This window comes from Oncorhynchus mykiss, chromosome 13, assembly GCF_013265735.2.
Source record: "Oncorhynchus mykiss isolate Arlee chromosome 13, USDA_OmykA_1.1, whole genome shotgun sequence".
Taxonomy (NCBI): domain Eukaryota; kingdom Metazoa; phylum Chordata; class Actinopteri; order Salmoniformes; family Salmonidae; genus Oncorhynchus; species Oncorhynchus mykiss.
Genome location: NC_048577.1, coordinates 43,323,530 through 43,344,207, shown reverse-complemented (window position 1 = coordinate 43,344,207; position 20,678 = coordinate 43,323,530). Strand labels below are relative to the sequence as shown.

Genomic DNA, 20,678 nt, shown 5'->3' with positions numbered 1-20,678 from the left:
GAAAAGAGGATGTATCTGTTTTTAAACAACAGACAGCAGTGAAAAAGATGTGCGAGGAGTAAATAACTACATTTACATAAAGTGAAGATAACTCAGTTTCCAGCCTGTTGTTGTAGTGTTGCGGCTGGGGGGCTCTTACCATGGCACCGACTCCATAGGCAGCTGCAGCAGGACCTAGAGCGTGGTAGGGATCTGTAGTGTACACTCGCCCATAACTGTCCCAGAGGAATACCAACACATGTATTTCAGCTGCATATAGTTACAGTGAGAATATAACACACACCGTGCACTGACTCATAAATAGGCTGAGATATTACAAATCACATAAAAGATCTGTAAGATCACGTGATACTGATCTGTAAGATCATAAATACCCACCAGAAAAACAACTAAAATCATTTCTACTGTGAGTCATAGCCTAGCATGTTATTGTGTAAAAGTCTGCCCACATTACTGCATTTCGAGGCTGCTGCTTTTTGAGTCCTCAGACGATCCTCCTTATTCTTACCTGTCACTGTAAGCAGCAGCTGCTGCCGCGGCAGCAGTTGCCCCGGTTACAGCAGTAGGCTGAGCAAAGCGATAGGCAGCGGCAGGATAGCCTCCCTGGGAGACAGAGGGACAAATGGAGGTTATTACCATGGTACAGCTGAGGTAGACAGGATCATTACCGAGGCAGAGTTGTGTAAGTGCAGAGTGAGTTAAAGAATCACACAGTACAACAACCAAGTTTAGAACATTTGTGGTTAAAGATTGAAGTATTAACAAATGTAAAAACAAATCATAATAATTACACTGGAGGTTGTTGACAATCGTCAATAATGCAGCATATCAACGATTCAGAATTATAGAGAAAGATAAGTAACATTTACACGAACCATCCATATTATCGTTGTGATCTCTCATATGCATATAAGACAAAGAGAGAGGGGGGAAATAGAGATGCCACACTCAAACACACTCACAGTGTCACCTCCTGGCATTGAGACAGCATGCTTGCCCCGATTCAATGCAAATCTATTTGAACACACCACTGCATTTGGACCTAATCATACAGAACACAACCCAGAGCATTCCCCTGGAAACCTGCAGTACAACTAGTGACAGGACAGAGGGAGGGGGGCTGTAAGAGAAGGTAAGGGGGAGAGAGAAAAGGTAGGCCTATGCCTGTAGAGCATGCAGACGTGGATCAGCATGCTTCAGAGAAGAGTCGAGACCGGGAAGGGGTTGGGGACAGGCTTTAGTAATAAGAAACCGTGTTCTCCTCGTCTTTATTTTCAGCCCCACAGGGCACTGCTGCTACACAGATAGAGTATCTTCCAGCTCATCTCTGTACCTGTTCCAGCTATGGATGTTACTCAGCATAATGGATGTGGTAACTTCCAATCATAAGAAATGGTGCTGGGAACATTGGTGTTTGTATGAAATAAGAGGCTCTCTGCCAGTGACTTCAAGACAAATACAACTGCCACCTTTCGTGTTATCACTGCCAGCAGTCTACCTTTCAGAGACCAGGTTCTCTTTGAACAAACTGGCAAAAAACACTCGCTGTTTAGTAGCTTAGTAACAAACCCCTTCCCCACAATCCACCTGTGCAGATGTCAGTGAGTTAGTAGGAAAATGAAAAGCAAGTTACCGTTTCAAAACAAAACAACATCAAAAGATCATAATCACCAGAGGGATAATAAAAATACACACTGTGTTTGGTAATGACCCTACCTGAGGCAATCTGCTACTAATGACAGAGTCCTGAAACACTATTCTATAGAGAGAACAGAAACAGCCATTGTCAACCTGGACACACGCACACACACTGACAGACACGCGCCCTGACACAAGCGCACACAGAGCGGCCCGGCTACCCATGTTGGAACCCCGTGTTACAACACCAGACTACAACACCCTCTGTTACAGTCTGTCTTCTGGGAAAACTCAGACCCACAGGTGTGATCCCAGGCAGCGGTGGAATGGTAAAGTACAGAGTGTAACTATTAGCATAATTCAACATAGGAGCTGTATGCATGAAACAGTCGGTTTTTTTTCAGTCACATTTGGGCAGCTCTGTGCAGCGCAATTAATTATGCACATGCAGAAACGCACAGAGAGAAAGGAGAGAGTCGTGAGGGAGTGTGAGTGGGAATTTACTTACGTATAAGTCTGCAGCTCCATAAAACCCACCATCCTGATACACCACGCTACGAGAGAAAGGCAGACAGAGGAGATGGCAGACAGAGGAGATGGCAGACAGAGGAGATGGCAGACAGAGGAGATGGCAGACAGAGGAGATGGCAGGTGAAGAGAGGGGTGGAGGGAGGAAATAGGGAGGGACAAAGGAGGGAGGAATAGGAGCAGAGGAGATGGCAGGTGAAGAGAGGGGTTGAGGGAGGAGATAGGGAGAGACAAAGGAGAGAGGAACAGGAGCAGAGGAGATGGCAAACAGTGGAGATGAAAGGGTCGGTGTGTACAGTGAGATGGTCCAAGACCAGAGTGGCAGGAATGAAAGCCAGTGTGGAGGAAAGTCAACAGGGAGATGATTGAGGGGAAAAGTGAACGCACAAGGAGAGAGATAGAACAGTTATTTCACACACATGCAGCATGCAGAGGAAATACACTACCATTTATTTCTTCCATTACTGCTGAACCAAGTGGTATTATCAACATGAATGTATTATAGGGTACCATCCTCTATCAGCATCCCCCAGGGAGAGGGAACGGAGGCCCATTTACATTGACAAGGTCCTGGACAGACAGAGGACAAATCAGCCAGTCGTTTGTTTGAAGTCAGGCAGTAGTGGATTAAATATGGAAGAGCCATTTCCTGCAGCACTAGTTAAAATAAAAAAAAATCCAGAATATTGCAGTTGCATCTCCAGAATATTGCAGTCCACAGCAGTTGCATCCCCATTAACCAATTGGCACAGCCCAGCAACATGCAACACAGTACAGTTTCTCTGTGAGTCAATCTAGTGGAATTATTGGAACACAGAAAAATAGGAAGAAAATGTGTCTGGTCTTTGTGTGCAGTGTGACGCAGAGGATCAAATTATTGTTCTGCTCAGAGAGAGTTTGTGTCTATACTACAAACTAATGACATTACACTTATTGGTATTTATAGTAAAGTCCTGAATTTACTGAAGGAACGTATATAAACGTCATGTTAAGTGTGTCCGTTCAGAGGATGGATTCTGTAGTTGAATCCCTTACCCAGGGTAGGCAGGGAGGGCAGGCTGCGGCACCGCCGCACGCACAGCGCCGTACACTGGCCTTCCCCGACCCCTAAGGTGGGCACCACGGAAAGCAGCTGCCGTGGAGGCTGCCGCTGCCGCAGACGGGTAGGGGAACCCCGGAACTGAGGGAGAGGGAAGGAGAGAGAGAGGATATGAAAATCCAATGCCTGGGGGCACTATGAATTAGGGATGTTTAAATGAAGTCATATTTGGGTGAAATGAAGGGCATGAAATCTAAGAGGAAGACAAGGTTTACCTGCATAGAGCTCTGGTCCGTACATGGCCTGCACCATTGGGCTTAGCTTCCATCCTGCTGAGAAGCAGAGAGAAGGCAGAAATAGGAGGGTTTCATATAGATAGGGGATACACAGGGAGATGGGCAGCTGACTAACAGTTAGGGATCATAATGAGGCTGATGGAGTAGTCTGCATCTGGTTACCATATGGCAGGGTGCTAAGGGCCTCTCCGTTGGGGTAGGGGCTGACCATCTTCTTATTGGTCATCACCCTGGCCGTGGCATTGTTAACCTGGGGAGTGGGAGGAGGGACAGTGAGCACAACGTTTGGCCCGTTCTATTCAATTGAGGAAACACACACAAACACTCTGACACAAAAGACAATCACACAAGTGGACCAATATTAGACATTTACACATGATAGCAATTGCTTAAAATAAAGCATATCTAACTCTGACTTTGTGAATAATACAATGGTAATAACACTCCTGCGGTCTAAGGTCAACAGACCATTTGCCAAGAAGATGGTGATTGTGTGTACACATACAGGGAGGCCACAGTTACAGTCTGCTCCCCATTCACCATCGCTGGATCGTCCACATCAATACGGTGGTGGGTTTGATGCATCACATCGTTAACTCCTCCCTGCCAGGCTGCCTCCTCCCCAGCCAGTTATACGACAGCTGACAACATCGCTTATGATGAAGTAGTCTCTGCTCTCCCTGGCGGTGTTTGTGTGCGCGTGTGTACATGAGTGGGTGGAGGATTGTTAGGGGGGAATCTTAGTCATGCAATTAAAGTGTTCTGCCCAAGAGGAGTGTAATCGATGACTCATTGTGGAGACAACTAGCTACACTGAGGGCCAGTGGTTGAGCCCAGCGGTGAGAGGAAGAGAGATTTATAGGTAAGAGAAGAAAGGAAGAGATAAGGTGGAGGAGAAGAGCTGGGATACATGGCACTGCAGGAGAATAATAATATGTGTTTGCAGTATGCAGGTGTGTGAACAAAGACGGGTATTTCTGTCTAGTGCTGCGCCCGGCTGTTGAATCAAGATGGCTGCTAGCTAGGCTAATCCCCCCACTGAACTTCAAAGGGCCATATTAGGCTCCCTTAATCGTTATCCATCTCCTTTGATGGGGTTTATGAGAATGACTGTTGTGTCGTGCAATTTCACAGTTTGAGTGTGCCGTCGTGCCATGTCAAACTTTGTTGTGAGCTACTAATGACCTATTGGCCAATTGGAGAGCTTTGAGACTTCTATGTGACGAAGTTCCACTTAGAAGGCCATTATGGATTCAGCCACCTTCAACACCCCACTAGTCATACTCTATCACTGCAGCCCTCATTCAAATGGAAATGAGAATTACCTCATTTTCCTTCATTGCAAATGAGATGGTCAGCCTTGAATGATTCAATTAGCTGACATAATTGTCCCTGTGAGTGAAGACACTAAAATAAAACGAATAAATCAGCCTAATGAATCAGATTAATGCTGATAATCTTTTTACATCACAGCATTCATATCAGGGTCATTTATAAACCTCTATTTTGTGTGTGATAACTGGGCAATGATGCATTTCCTTATGTATAGTTAGTGGTGTGTCAATACCAGGGGAGGTAATGCAATTTGATCAATCTCACAGAGAGGTAAACATGCAAATCAAACAGAGACCAGTGAGAAACACATCTGCATGGGTTAATAATAAACATTCAACCCCATCCCAACTTAGGACACAAGCCCACAGCAGTACCAATAGAACTGGACCGCCCCCAAATTAAACCAAACTTGTTGGGGTTAACCTAAAAAGAAATCAACATCAATACATAAAAAGGGGGAGAGAAAGAGGGGTGCAAAAAACATTTGTTGGACAAAATTAATAATTTTATAAGACAAAAATTATACGCAGCCAAATATGGGCGCATCACATGACCAAGAGTGAGAATAAAGAACCAAAAAATGTAATTCAGCCAATCAGCAAGCGTCGGATGCAGCATAGAGACCAATCAAAACAATCGCAGCACTCCCATATCAAACGCATACAGAGACAGATGGGACAGGTAAGGAGTTCAGGAGAGGGATGCAGGTGAGAAAGAGAGAGATAGATACAGAGCCAGTCCACATACAGTAACAGGGAAACACAAAGATGGTGTAAGAAAGAGAGAGACATCGTCTACATAAGCAACAACAAAAATCAACAATTATTTTTCAAAAACAAAAATAACAAATACCAAGGTGCGTCATTCAAAAAAAGCAATTAGATTCTGTGACCATTCTCCCAAAAATCTCACTAAGTTATATGTGGAGGAATAGAGAGACAGAGTACCAAAGGATGGAGGGAAGAGAGAGAAGAGCAATCCTCATACCCCAAAAAAGAGAGAAATCAAATAATACAAGACACTGCCAGGCATTATTACTGTGTGTCACGAACTAAGACCAGTACACAAACTAATACACACACCATTCAATAAAAGAAAACCAAACCAAAGAGGAGTTAAAAGGACAGCAAAAGACAGACCAAAGGATCAACCAGTTCATCCCAATGTGTTTATATATAGTTATCTTTTCAGGAATTAGGCTACTCTATAAAGGAATTCATACATTCTGTTCTGTGTGCTTTAACTCCTGCTTGTTAATCCCATTACTACACTCACTACAGAGAGGTGAGTTATTGCCGTTATAAACTTTATTGATTGACTATTCTCTTAAAGTGCATTCTATAAGATGCCCTGCTACTGCTCACAATTTGATCTTCAAAAATCCTCAAGCTTCAAGAGCAACACGATTAACGTTGCTTTTCATTGTGAAGAGAAAATATGGACAGATGGATGAGCTATCTTTTCTAAACAATTGCAATTTCACCTACTCCTGTAACAGATATACTGACAATGACTGCTGAATGGACATAGATCTTGTACCTTTTGTTAATGCAGGGGCATAGCCAGAAATTGGTGGGTGGGCCTGCAGAAATTTGGATTGGCCAACAGGACCAATCTGATTGGGTGGGTCTGGCAGGGCCTGGCTCCCCAGTGGGTGGGCCCGTGTCCACCCCACAAATGCCTGTGCCCCTGTGTTAATCTATCGGTTTCCATGAGTGATTCTCCCTGAAGTTTCAAAATGTGAAATACATAAGCATATACACTTTAGCGCAGAATGCGTTCACATTTAGAACACAGAAAAACACATAGAATTAGGAATTAGAATACTAGAATTGACATTAATAATTTTATGATAGGATAAAGGTGAGCCATTTTGGTCAGGGAGTTGGTCAATTATGGTTTGCCAATGCTGTGATAAGATGATGTAAAACAGGGCTGGGAAACTAGTGGCCGCAGCCCCCCTTTTTGAAGGCCCTCGGATATACTGCTTTTTTTTTTATTGGGGGGGGGGGGGGGGGGGGGGGGGGGGGGGGGCTCAGTCGGGGTCACAACTTACTATTGCGAAGCAGAATACACAAGATGCAATTTCAAAATGTTGTACATCAACTGTTCTAATCTTCTGTCAGTCAAATTAGCCCATGTCAGCTAACATGTTCTATATTGGTAAATTATTCTAGCAGCCAGTTATCCAAACTTATAGTAATCAAGATCGAATTAGAGCTTGGGGGCATTGATTTTGCTAGTCAGTCTCACAGGTATTATATTAAAAACTAAAAAGGATTGCATGAAATTTGTTCTAAAATTGGAAAATCTTCTCCCCACCTCATTGCACTTAAAAAAAAAACTGCAGTAAACTAGCTCAAAAAGAGCAACATTTTATCTCCACCCCATGGTGCCCATCCCTGACATAAAATAATGAATTTATCTGCCCTGTATGTTTGTTAGCTAGCAATCCAGCCAGTTTTAGAGGAATGTTTCCATGGATTTTTGTATTTTTATTAACTGCCAATATGCCAACATCCCATTCGATCAATGCAGTCAATCCACAGCCATACACTGGCTGAAATCAGTTGATAGGACTTAGACAAGTTGGAAATACAACAAGTACTGATATTATATCATAAAATAGCACTCAACTGCCCATGAAAACAAACATTTTTAACATGTATGGTTTACATACATATATTTTAAATGATATTTATACAGAAAATTGGTATAAACCTTTAAACTGTATTCATAATTATATCACAATATTTTAGGTTAACAATAATTTGATTACACAATTTCTGATATATCACATGCATTACTTTAATTTTCCAGCATATGTAAATTCTGGATTATGCCTCAGCCATTAATTCCAATTAGACTGGTTTGGATTTCTCCCTGACCAATATGGCAGCCATTTTAACCCCATTCTAGAACTTTGAGGGCTTATGAAATTGCCCCTCTAGTAATTGAATAGGATCTCTATGGAAAAACACACCATGTTATAGGAAGCAATACTGTGTTCTAAGCATGTCCATAGAATTACCATTCTATGTGCAAGTGCAAGTTCAACTTGATTGGGTTGATTCATTATTGTACCATCTAATCAGCATAACTGATGTCCCATGTTACCGTGTTTGAAAATGGTAACTGTAATTTCTGTACTACTTTCTGTGTGCCTGAAAGCAGACGAGCCACATTTTGTGCATTAGGATTTATAACTGCAATATGTAACTATTTGGGCGACCCGTCCAAATTCATGTTCGCAGGCAATATTAACTAGAGAAATTGTGTCACTTCTCTTGCGTTCAGTGCGGGGCATATACACTGACTCTGTAATTGCAAACAAAGGTTTCTGTACCAAGTATTACGTTCTGCTTTTCTGATGTATCAAATACTTATGTCATGCAATAAAATGCTAATTAATTACTTAAAAATCATACAATGTGATTTTCTGGAGTTTTGTTTTAGATTCCGCCTCTCACAGTTGAAGTGTACCTATGATAAAAATGACAGACCTCTACATGCTTTGTAAGTAGGAAAGCCTGCAAAATCGGCAGTGTATCAAATACTTGTTCAACCCCCCTGTATATGAAATACAAATGGAATAGAGAGAAATAGTCAACGCGTCATAATTTCTATAATAACCACCAGCTTTCATATGTTCTCATGTTCTGGGCAAGGAACTTAAACGTTAGCTTTTTTACATGGCACATATTGCACTTTTACTTTCTTCTCCAACACTTTGTTTTTGCGTTATTTAAACCAAATTGAACATGTTTCATTATTTATTTGAGACTAAATAGATTTTATGTATTATATTAAGTTAAAATAAGTGTTCATTAAATTCAGTAATTGTCACTATTACATCTATCTATCTATATATATATATATATATAATAAAAAAAAAGGTATACAAAATTACAAAATATTAATAAAAATCAGACGATTAATCTGTATCTGCTTTTTTTTGGTATCAGTATCAGCGTTGAAAATTCATAATCGGTTGACCTCTACTTCAAACAGCTGAAAATACAATATTTTTACGTTATTGAAAATATATTTCACAGCGGTTTAAATGGTACAATGACTCTCTACACTACAGGTCTGTCAAATAAACAGAAAATTAGGCTAACTATTAGAATTTTAGCAACCAGGAAATGGCAAAGCGATTTCTGCATTTGCACCTTTACACAGGCCCTTCCATGAATCTGAAACCCGCCCAACACTAGAGACAAAGAAAAGTTATAATGACAGATTTATTTTCCCCTTAACACTGACTGAAGCAGCTGAAAGGATGATAACAATTGAACAGGAGCTTCCCAGAGAGCCATGGATTATCATCATTACTGGGGATAACAATTCATTAGGAAAAATATACATACAATGAAATATTAATCAAATGGGTTCTGGTAAGCCATGTCATTGCAAAGAGGAGGATGATTAAACTTGGACATTCCGGGGAGGTGTTAATGAGAGGAGGGGAGGGGGGTGGATCCATTATTATTACTAGTTAGACCAGGCTATCAATGGGCTGTGTGTGTGTGTGTGCCTCGTCACTGCTACCTTCCCTATCAATGCAGGTCCCATCATAACAGGGACTTATACTCTGGATAGCTGGGAGATCAGAACAATGCGAGGCTACCATACTTCAAATGTATTTGTAATATACAATACAAAGATGCTGTGGACATAACTAAAGCATGCAACTACTGTACGTCTTGCTCCCAGCATCTACTGCCACTGAGCTAATTGAAAGATTGAAACTTCCAAATTAACGGTTCCTTTAGAAATATTCAAAACAATGTGTGATTTTTCGTCTACTGCCTTTTTCAAGGAAGGGGTGGGGGTCAGATCAGCGAATGTCATTTATACACAACTTACCGTTGCCGAAGAAACAGCGTGAGGACACGCGAGTGGTTACCGTGGAGACTGACAACACACAGAAGTCATCAGGGAAACAGAAAAAATATAATAACAAATAAATAAACCAACAAACATCCCAATAAATTAAAATTAAAATCCCCCCAATGTGAAATAAAATGGGGATAATAGTTGAAAGCAGTGATACAGTTTTTGAGAGAGAAAAATCATCCAAAATGAGTTTCTGCTCAATGCATGAGCATCTTTCTATTTCTAGAGAGACACACGGACTGGAGGGGTGCTTCTTTCAACGTATGTAAATTATAGTGGTCATAAGATTAAGGGACACAAAAACCAGGTCGACCACTTTTGTATTAAGAGATTGGCTTAATTGCGTCTAAAAATATGTCTCCCACAGTCAAGAGTGGCAGTAAAAATACTTAAGTGAAATGTAGCATAAAATGATTCTTAGTAAAAGGCGACGTGGGCAGGATTCATATTTTGATCTGCATGGGGGGGTAATTGTATAAAGAAATTACTTTGGAACATTTAGTTCCGCCATGAATCACAACAAAATAACATTAGAATTAAAAAAAATAAAGATAAAAAGAGAAGGATGGGGTAAGGGACTAAAGACGAAAATATAACATGTGAAAGGACATACAATGAGAGGTATTACACACATACAAGACAAGAGGGTGAGGACTGGGGAGTGTCACACAGGGAAAGATAACAGTGGAGAAACAAAGGAAGACAAACTTGACTGGCTTGGAGAGAATGGGAGTGTGAAGGACAGAGAGAGGGAGAGAAGGAGAGAGAGAGAGAGAGAGAGAGAAGCAGAGAGAGAGGGAGAGAGAGGGAGAAGGAGAGAGAGAAGGAGAGAGAGAAGGAGAGAGAGGGAGAAGGAGAGAGAGAGAAGGAGAGAGAGAGGGAGAAGGAGAGAGAGAGATGGAGCAGCCTGTGGTCTGGGAGAAAGAGGGAGGAGTGGAAAGGGAACAGTTCATACTCCCTGTCCCCTTTTCTTTTGCCCTCCTCTCACATAAACACACACAACCACACCAATCCATTCACAAGTTCACCTCTTTTTCTCTGTCAATCATGCAAAGTATCTGAAACAAGCAACAACCATGACTAAATCCAAAGCTAAGCCCAGTTTATCACAAACAGCCCATTTAGAGCAGTAATACAGTTCTGGGGAGCAGAGTGATCACAGCCTTCTTTTGATTTGAGCCAATTCACATCTAAAGCTCAAGTAAAAGAGCTGGTGTTGAAAAAGGATCCAAATCAATGCCTTTTCAATGAGGTTGACGCCGAGGTGGAATGTCAGGATTAAACATCCAGTCTGATTGGCTTTCTTGAAGAACATGACCCTTTTCTTTAAAAGACAGACAGAACTGTTTCAAATGGAGGCTGTGAGTGGTTTGCCACCTGCAGTAGTGTAGCGTACATCTATCACTGAATGAGAACGGATCAGCCATGCAGGATCAGGTGAACAGTCACAGTAAGTTAGTCCTTATCACACCCAGCTCTCTTTAGTCAGAGACTCAGGCTCATGCAGTGGTGACATGGTCGGTCTCTGAGTGAGGAGCTCTCCTCTCTGCGACCCTGTGTCTGATGAGATGCATGCAGACTCAAGAGCACCAGGAGACGAGACGTTGCTCGTTCTCATTACCACCACTACTGGGGTGATAGACTGCACCTTCATATTCTACTGCATCTAATGTCTGCCTAAAACTCTGCGCCACGGAGCACTCACTTCCCATCACACCAACACATCAACAAGAGCGGCATGCGGTGAGAGAGACACACCTACACGTTCAATACGCTGTTACTACTACAGTACCTCAGGGTGGGAACTGTGGTGTGACAGCACGGTGACAAGACTTAAAGGGCTTTGTCAAATGTCGGGGTATCCCACAGTCAAATGTCGGGGTATCCCAGTCAAATGTCGGGGTATCCCACAGTTAAATGTCTTAAATGTCACTTTCAAAACATCAGTGTGATGAGTTGCTTTGATGGCATATAATTGTTACTGCCTGGAAATTGATTAAGCGTCTATGGCAGGGCTCTCCAACCCTGTTCCTGGAGAGCTACCGTCCTGTAGGTTATCTAGCACACTCGATTCTAATAATTAGCTGGTTGAAAAGCCGAATCAGGTACGTTGCAAATGGGGTTGGAGCGAAAACCTACAGGAGGGTAGCTCTCCGGGAACAGGGTTGGAGTGAAAACCTACAAGAGGGTACCTCTCCGGGAACAGGGTTGGAGTGAAAACCTACAGGAGGGTAGCTCTCCGGGAACAGGGTTGGAGTGAAAACCTACAGGAGGGTAGCTCTCCGGGAACAGGGTTGGAGTGAAAACCTACAGGAGGGTACCTCTCCAGGAACAGGGTTGGAGTGAAAACCTACAGGAGGGTAGCTCTCCGGGAACAGGGTTGGAGTGAAAACCTACAGGAGGGTAGCTCTCCGGGAACAGGGTTGGAGTGAAAACCTACAGGAGGGTAGCTCTCCGGGAACAGGGTTGGAGTGAAAACCTACAGGAGGGTAGCCTTCCAGGAACAGGGTTGGAGAGTCCTGGTCTATGGGGTGTGATGTCAATGTCTTTAGTTAGAGTGCTTTTTGTGGAATACCCTTTGATATGAGGAGGACACACACAGACTGATAGAGGAGATGCATGGTGTGTGTGCAGACTTAGACACACACAGACTGATGGAGGAGATGCATGGTGTGTGTGCAGACTTAGACACACACAGACTGATGGAGGAGATGCATGGTGTGTGTGCAGACTTAGACACACACCGTCGTGTGGAGTGGACACACAAACAGCAGGAAGACAAGTGAATCGGACCACTTACATGGGTACATTGGACGCGCACGGGAAACTGACTTCTTCAAAGCGCAGAGTTTTATTCCAGACAAAAAGAAGTACACTTCGATGTAATAGAATAGGCCACCGCAGAGATCAATACTACACTCTGTGTAGAACCAACAGCCATGCACACTTAGGGTTCCAAACAGACTAGCTAGGAGAACATTCGCTACAGATTCCCATGCACTGACAGACTAGTCAACAACATGAAATAAAATATTGATTCCAATCAACAATTGCCTTTTTCTGTTTTATGGATAAACAGACCTTCATAAAAGTAGTAAGGCATTTTCAACTTTGAGAAGATGTCATGCTAAACAACCAAAAGTCCACATCACTATCACCAAAAATCATCTAGTCTTAACAAAATAGCCGATATAAAAGACATGCAAGAAATCCCAGACTGTCCGCACTAGCACTGCAGTGACAGCCATGTTACAACACCATAGTATTATCATGCACACATACTTCCAATAAATCCCAAGCAAAAGGACAGCAAACAGAATATACACACTCCTGATTTCAAAAACAATCTGCTAAAATACTACCATGGTATATCTTTCAGAGTTTCCTAAGCAAAACAATGGGTTAGGAAACTGAAAGACATACTACGGTAGTATTTTAAGCAAAACAATGTGTAATCTAAGCCTAGCCTAGTACGGGACCATTAACACATCTAAACATTCCTCATGTCAGAACATTGCCTCTAAGCTTAGCCAGTTTTAAATTAGCGTCTTCACATTTGTTAGAATAACAGCCAGTTAAAAAACAAACGGAAATGATATTACCAAGGACAAAGCTAGGGTTGCAAACAACTTCTAGGAGAGAGAAGAATCGTCACATAGCAGTGCCTCAAAGGCATGCTGGGCTTTTCCTCCGGTGCTGAATGAGTGTATAAATACAGAACAACCTTTATTTGCCCTTAGTCTATACGGCTGTTCTATCCCATGCACTAGTCAAACACAGACAAACCTGATGACAGACACTCCTGTTGACCCCATGCAGATTACAAAGGCCTGGCCACAGCTTCAGAGAGATCAACTACTGTCACACATGCAGCAATGATAAAAGGTGAAGGGGAGAAAGAGAGACACACTTCCTTACAATTAAAGTGATAAAGATCATGCATGAAATAAGAAGATACTCCAAAGGCTACATAGACAAGAGGTTACAGAACCACCAGGGCCAAACAAATAGGTTGATGATTTATAGAAGTTTAACTGATGTGGGTTTTCATTGGGCTCCATCAGTATCCATTCAACTTGCTGATTGACTGAAGGTGAAATGTAGGATTTATAGACCATTGGATGCAGGTGGCATTCAGAACCAGATGTTTGAGAGCTGACAGATGAAACCCAAGCGGGTCCAGCCATCACCATCATGCAGGACACAACTACCACAGTTAACCACAGCAAGGAGGCAGGAGCCCATGCAGAATCGTGATTGGCTAAGAACCTGGCTTAAAATAGATCTGCTCCAGAGATGGGCAGGATATCACTGGCACGCAAACGGACAATATGTCAAAGAAAAACATGCATCTTCTCAGCTTCTCCCCAACCCTGAAACAGTCACATACGAGCCAAAGCTTCATTTTATAAAATGATAGTGAAAGGAGGGAGCTAAATATGAAATAAATGGCGTAGTTATTTTACAGGTGGAGAGGAGAGCACTGTGCTGCATGCTGGAGGCCAGGAGACATAAGCTTGTCACTAGCACTTTGCAGCACGGGGGGAAAAAAGGAACATTCTAGACTAGGAACTAAGATATGATCAACCTGGCTACAATCGGCCATGCATCATCGTCTCATCACGCTCTCCTAATGTCCCGCGGTTCCAGCAACAGAGAAAGATGATTTAGATTGTATTTTGAAATCAAAGCAGTGGAAGCTATAATAAGAAATGGTGCAAGACAGAACCGAGACCTAAACGATTTAGAGAGCGAAAACTTCCCAGCATGCCTTGAGGTGTCAACTCTCCCCCCGCCCCAAATTAACCAGGAAACAAGAAACACCCAAAAAAAAGGCAGCAAACCATCTGGGGGGTACCAGCAGAGACCACATTAGAGCATGTCAGTGGAAAAGGATGGCAGCTAGCGGAATCAGTGTACAGGCAGAGGAACAATGGTAGGAGGAGGAGATGGGTTAAATTACCTCTATCTTGCGACCTTCCACTAGCGTGCCGTGAAGCCTTTCCCGGGCTTTCTCCGCGTCGGCGCTGGTCTCAAACGTGACAAAGCCAAAGCCCTGGGGTAAACAGACAGAGGGCCACAAAGACAGCACCACAAAGACAGCGTAAGGAGAGGGGTGGAAGAAACAGAACAGTTGTTCTGTAGAAAATCAAAACACTTTGATTTAGCTAGTTTTACTCATTTCATTACACATTTACTGAACAGGAACACAGTTATAATCACTGGTTAATAATGTTGTTTGTTCTAGAACTGATATACGGTGGTTACTGATTAGTGAAGGGTTGGGCAAACGGAATGTCGAAATTCAACAGAGGGCCGCACAGATTGTCTTGGGACCGGTTTGCTTTTCAAAATCTATTTGCAGTTATTAGAAAATATATAGGTCCAGTATAATTTTGACTTACTTTCAATCTAGTTTCAGACGTTCAATAGTGGCCTGGAGTGGTTTTTAACCATAATACTACCCTGTTGTTTATACTATCAGTGCAGGTCAGTAGGACACAGAGTGTGTGGAAAATGTAGCATTGAGACACAGTGAACTTTTTCATCATAGTGTCCACAGCGGTGGGACTGAGGACATGTTTACCATCTCACTCACCTTTGAGCCCCTCTCATTGAAAATGATCTCAACATCAATAATCTTCCCAAATTGCTGAAAATAAACAAAACACAAGAAATTAGGATACAAACAAAAACTTAACGTGCATTATGTACTCAGTGTAATTAAATTACAATCAGGGGTGAACTACACCTGCAGCTCACTAGGAGGCAGTATTGTACCAAAATAAATTCAATCAAATTGCACCTACCTTCTATTGTCTATTTTTCTATCCCTTTGTTACTACATGCCTTCCTTTCCTCACTCGTTCACTAACTACTGACTACCTCTCTGTGGCTCTCATGGCCCTATGATAGAGAAAATCAAAGGACATGAGTGTTCCTCCCTTTGTGACTGTCTGGCCCTTTGTTCTTCTCAACACCCACTCTGACACCAACCATCAATTAAACAACAGGAGGGTTAAACTGATTTACTCCTCATCTCAAAGTGCAGCAAGGAAGTTCCCAGATTCTTACCCCAAACATCTGCCTGAGGTCAGGGTCTCGGAAGCGGAAGGGGATGTTGGAGACGTGAAGTCGTTTTGGGGTTCCTTTGGCCTCTGCGGAGTCAGCCCCGGATACTCCTGCTAATTCTACTGCCACGCACTGCCCCACTCCATCTACCTGACCTGGGGACACTTCTGTCTGCTGGGGAAGAGAGAGAGTGGAGGGGAAGGGAGAGGCTGATAAATGGAATAAACGTAGGAGTTATGAGCATTTTTGGGACAAATGCAGTGAGCGCCTAACAACAAAACCAACCACAACACTCACCGGGGTGGGTAAGATGTTGGAAGTGGTGGCTGAGCCATTTGTTCCAGCCCCTGAATCCGAAGGCCCCTGTCCACTAGCACCAAACAAAGCGCCGACAAACTCTGTCCCCAGGCCATTCTGCGGAGGGGGTGGTGGAGGGAACACTGAGAAGGGCGGGGGCACCAGCCCCTCCTGGCCCCCCGTTGAATCTTGAGAACCCTGACAGAGGAGAAGACGGGGTTAATACTAGTAGGCATTACTGTTCTGTACAGTGCAGATGGAGGGCAGGGAGAGAGACTAGAACGAGGGTTAAAAACACAGCTTCAATTTCACCCTCACTCCTACTCTCTCTCTCTCTCTCCATATCTCTGACAGCAGAGCGTTTCAGTCAGCCTACCATGAAATATTCACTGCAACCACATCTATTATTGACAGTCACAAAATCTGATACACACATTGCTACACAAGCCTGCTCACTATCCATGTACACACATATCCAGATAATATTTACAACAATGAGTACCTGTTATACCCCGTGAACAGATACCGTTATCCTTTTTAGTTACACTTGATATGAATTCATATCAGAACCAGTTGAGTTGGGAGACGGCTCCAGGCCATTGCCACAGCACTGTTACTATACGGTCTTCATGATAAGCCCGGTAATGGATTGTAGTGCCGGCCGGTCACGATTTAAAAAAAGGTGTCAGTTATATGGTGACACTGTGATATAGCACTCCTCAGTCACACACTCAAGGACATCCTGTAATAACTTCAAAAACACCCCAACTGTGTTCAGAAAGAGCAGAGCCTGTAGGGGGAGGGAGGAATGGGGTGGGGGGGGCGCCATTTTGTTTCAGGCCATGAAACTGCTTCGTGGCCTTCCAGGCGTGATGACAGCATCCAATACCATTAAAACGGGCCAGTCAGTCAGCCGGCCAGCCAGGCCTGGGCGAGGCGACACCCAGGCTCCAGACAGCCTTTTTAATTACCAGGGAAACTAAGTTGCAGGGCAGTAAAGCAAATGAGGATTCACTAATCCCAGAGACTGCAGACTTCTCATCTTGAAACGACAGTGGAAAGAACCGTCCCGGCTACTGTTAAATCCCCTCCACTTGATAAGGAGGACTGAGCTCTCGGTTCTGTGCCTCCAAGATAACGAGTGCAACAAAAGTAGGTTTAATTCAGAACAGGATGGAAAAGTGTTCTACTGCTATATTCCACCAGCCTCTCCTGATGTATTCTGGTCCATATGAATCGCTTATGAGGCTGACTGCAAACTGCATTCATTGCAATGTCATTAACTTAATAATACCAATAGCACATAAGTCCTGCATAAAACGGGGAGGACGATTAAATGAAGGAGGATTCCAAATAGGTTAAATGGACTCCCTCCTGTAAAGACGTGTCATCCATAAACATGTAGAAGCCTGGAACCAGGCAGTAAAGGGTGCTCCCCATCATCTGAGTCACAGTGACCAAATCCAAATCTGTGTTGGAGGCTCAGAGGATGGGGGTGGGGTGGAAGCGAAGTGGGTGTTTCTAACAGTACAGTATCTCGATCATGTGAGTACTGGAATGGATATTTAGGCTACTCACTGGTATCCACTGAAGGATGGACACAGCTAAATAGTAGAGAGAAGGTACTGGCTGAGGGCTGGTAGCACTCAACCCATTGGCCAACTGGACATTCCTGCCACACTCACTGAGAGGTAACAGTAACACTGCCCTAAATGGCAGTATCTCACACACAGAGCGAGAGAGGAGGGAGAGAGAAGAGAGAGAGAGGAGGGAGAGAGAGAGAGAGGAGGGAGAGAGAGAGGAGGGAGAGAGAGAGAGAGGAGGGAGAGAGATAGAGGGAGAGAGAAGAGGGAGAGAGAAGAGGGAGAGAGAAGAGGGAGGGAGAGAGAAGAGGGAGAGAGAAGAGGGAGAGAGAGAGAGGGAGAGAAGAGGGAGAGAGAGGGAGGGAGAGAGAAGAGAGAGAGAGAGAGAGAGAGAAGAGGGAGAGAGAGAGAGAGAGAGGAGGGAGAGAGAAGAGAGAGAGAGAGGAGGGAGAGAGAAAAGAGAGAGAGAGGAGGGAGAGAGAAGAGAGAGAGAAGAGAGAGAGAGAGAGGGAGAGAGAGAGAGAGGAGAGAGAGAGGGAGAGAGAGAGAGGAGGGAGAGAGAGAGAGGAGGGAGAGAGAGGCTATTATAAAAGGGAGTCAGCTGTATTGCAAAAAGGAAAGAATGAAATCATGTGGAAAAACGTATTAAAAACGGAAACTGAAAATGATCAAATTGTTTACAAATTTCAAGAGAGGGGGGTACAGTCAAATTGTATAATATTTCATAAATATGTATAATTGTATACGATATCATAAATATCATAACTCACTAGTAAGCTACTAGGTGATGTTCAAAGGCAACGCAGGAATGAATATAAAATAGTCTAAGCATAACAAATCTCATTTGACCACAAGGTAACTTCAGATTTACTGTTCTGCATGAACGTATAACACAGTATTAAATGCACCATCTGAATTACGATAGGCTAAACTCTGCATCCCTCTTTCTCTACACACTCGACAGCGGTAGTACAGAAGTGTTACCTGAGACACCATAGGTTTTTCCATACACCAGGAGGACCGGGGGGGAGAGAGAGGGCTTGCAATGTGGGTCAAAATATTCAGCGAACGTTGCGAGAGTGCATGTGTTAAAATGTGTGCAGTGACTGCAGCGTAATGAAATAATTTGAATTCAGTTGCACAGTACAGTAGACAGTCAGTGAAGAGTGTTAGTAGACTGCAGTAATCTCTTTAACCTGCTAGTTACTCTAATCCCAATCCGTGTATCATGAATGAATAACTGAATGACCACTATTAATCTAATCTACTGTGACGCATTGCTTTGCATTAAATATGCCGCCTCTTCCCCCCTCTCTCTCCAATGCAGTAGTACGCTCCTCTTCCTTTTTCTGCAACTGAAGAAATAGATATGCTTCCCCTCTCCTTTTTCCTCTCCTTCTTTCTCCCTCCTCGCTTGATGAAATCCAGACGAGGGTTTCTACCTCCGCCCCGCCTCCCCCAAGTCAGTCAAAGCCACCGCCGCTATGAAACGTGACCCACGGATCCCAAGAGCCAGTCAAGCATAACGCTGTAGCCGCCTCCCATCTCCATGTAAGGGCGCCGCAGTACTGAAACCCTGTCACTCCTTCAGGGAGTCAACCAATGAAAATCACAACACATAATATACAGCCTATTCCAACATGGTACATTAACAGCTAATTGGCTTAAACCCGACAGGCACCACAAGCTAAATAACACATGGCAATTCATTTAAGGGTAACAGAGCATTAGACTCTTAACAAAAGAGTTGGTCAGTTTCTAAAGGTCCGGTGGTAGTACAGGCTATTGTATTCACTGACTCAGTCAATATGACATACACACCAAAGAGATCAGAGGTTGTTGTTGGCCATGAAGGATGGGACCATGCAAGGGCAGTGTGAGGTTCAGCCGTACCACACTGATTCTGAAAGCCCGGCTGGACCCGTCTCACAGGACCTCTTTAAAAAGACTTCCCATTATATACTCCTACAGACGGCCCAACGTGAGCCACGTCCACTACGGCACCAACACCACGGTGGCCATACACGGTCCCAAAACTCTGAAAGATGTCTGGTATGGTGGAGTAGCAAACCTCCTCCCTGACACTTAACCTTTGCCAAGTTCACTGACATGACCCTCCTAATCCTTCGGTCTCTCTATGAAACGCTGCTCTATGCAGATAATTGCAGAGGGAAACAACCCAGCACCCTAAGACCTAGCCTGCTGTAGGGGGACGAATCAGTGTATTTGGGAGGATTAACATCCATGCCCGATCGCTGTTAAAGTTTCCTCACAATATTTAGTTGAGTCAGCCACCAACACTAGTGAGGATTTCTTCTCTTTCGGCCCAGAGAAGAAGACAAGAGAATAAACGTTGCTGCGCCATGTGTCCATTGAACTGAACCAGCTCCGTCAGCCGATAGTGGGGGAAGGGGCTTAAGGAGCCTCTGAGACTCAACACTGCACTGCAGCAGAACTGGCCATGGTTTCTGTCAGTCACAATAGTGCATGTGTGCAAATTAACATACTTGCTGTGCGGTCTATTCAAAGCTCAATGCTTTTCTGCACGTCCCTTGAGCCAGCTGGATTGTCAGTACTGCAGGTTTAGATGGGCAGAGTGAGGGGCAGCAGTAAGCCTGTAGTGGAGACAGATGTCTCAGAGTGCATTAGTGCTGTAATATTGTCTGCCAGTTCTGCAGCAGTTTGGTTGGTGCAAATGTGAAGCAGCAGGTAAGTCTCATACCCCTGGGGGCGAACACTTGGGTGGGGCTCCGCAAAATACTTTCAATCCCTGCCTTCCCTCTCTAAACCAAGCAGGGTGCTGCAGTAATGGAGATGAGGCAGTAAAATACACCACAATCCCTGCCTTCCCTCTCTAAACCAAGCAGGGTGCTGCAGTAATGGAGGTGAGGCAGTAAAATACACCACCATCACGCCATTTCTCAGAACCCGGCATTCATACGATTGGTTGCGGTGTTTGCACTTTGCTTGGTTGCTTAGGAAGTTAAATTG

At 43.7% G+C, this 20,678-nt stretch overlaps 1 protein-coding gene across 12 annotated transcripts in view; it reads right to left on the bottom strand.

Moving 5' to 3' along the window:
* Positions 1-20,678, bottom strand: part of LOC110486461 (RNA binding protein fox-1 homolog 2) — a 39,030-nt gene that overhangs the window by 3,190 nt on the left and 15,162 nt on the right. For 3 of the 12 annotated variants that reach the window (XM_036941146.1, XM_021558083.2, XM_036941149.1), the window contains 10 exons: positions 16,105-16,302; positions 15,811-15,981; positions 15,335-15,388; positions 14,699-14,791; positions 3,664-3,751; positions 3,481-3,537; positions 3,202-3,346; positions 2,147-2,192; positions 509-603; positions 77-215 (listed from right to left, as the gene is read on the bottom strand). In XM_036941146.1, coding sequence (XP_036797041.1) covers positions 77-215; positions 509-603; positions 2,147-2,192; positions 3,202-3,346; positions 3,481-3,537; positions 3,664-3,751; positions 14,699-14,791; positions 15,335-15,388; positions 15,811-15,981; positions 16,105-16,302 — 1,086 coding nt within the window. Of the gene's footprint in view, positions 1-76; positions 216-508; positions 604-1,716; positions 1,760-2,146; positions 2,193-3,201; positions 3,347-3,480; positions 3,538-3,663; positions 3,752-14,698; positions 14,792-15,334; positions 15,389-15,810; positions 15,982-16,104; positions 16,303-18,671; positions 19,214-20,678 lie in introns of those variants that run through there. The other 9 variants (XM_036941150.1, XR_005035550.1, XM_036941152.1 and 6 more) reach the window with 9 other exon arrangements.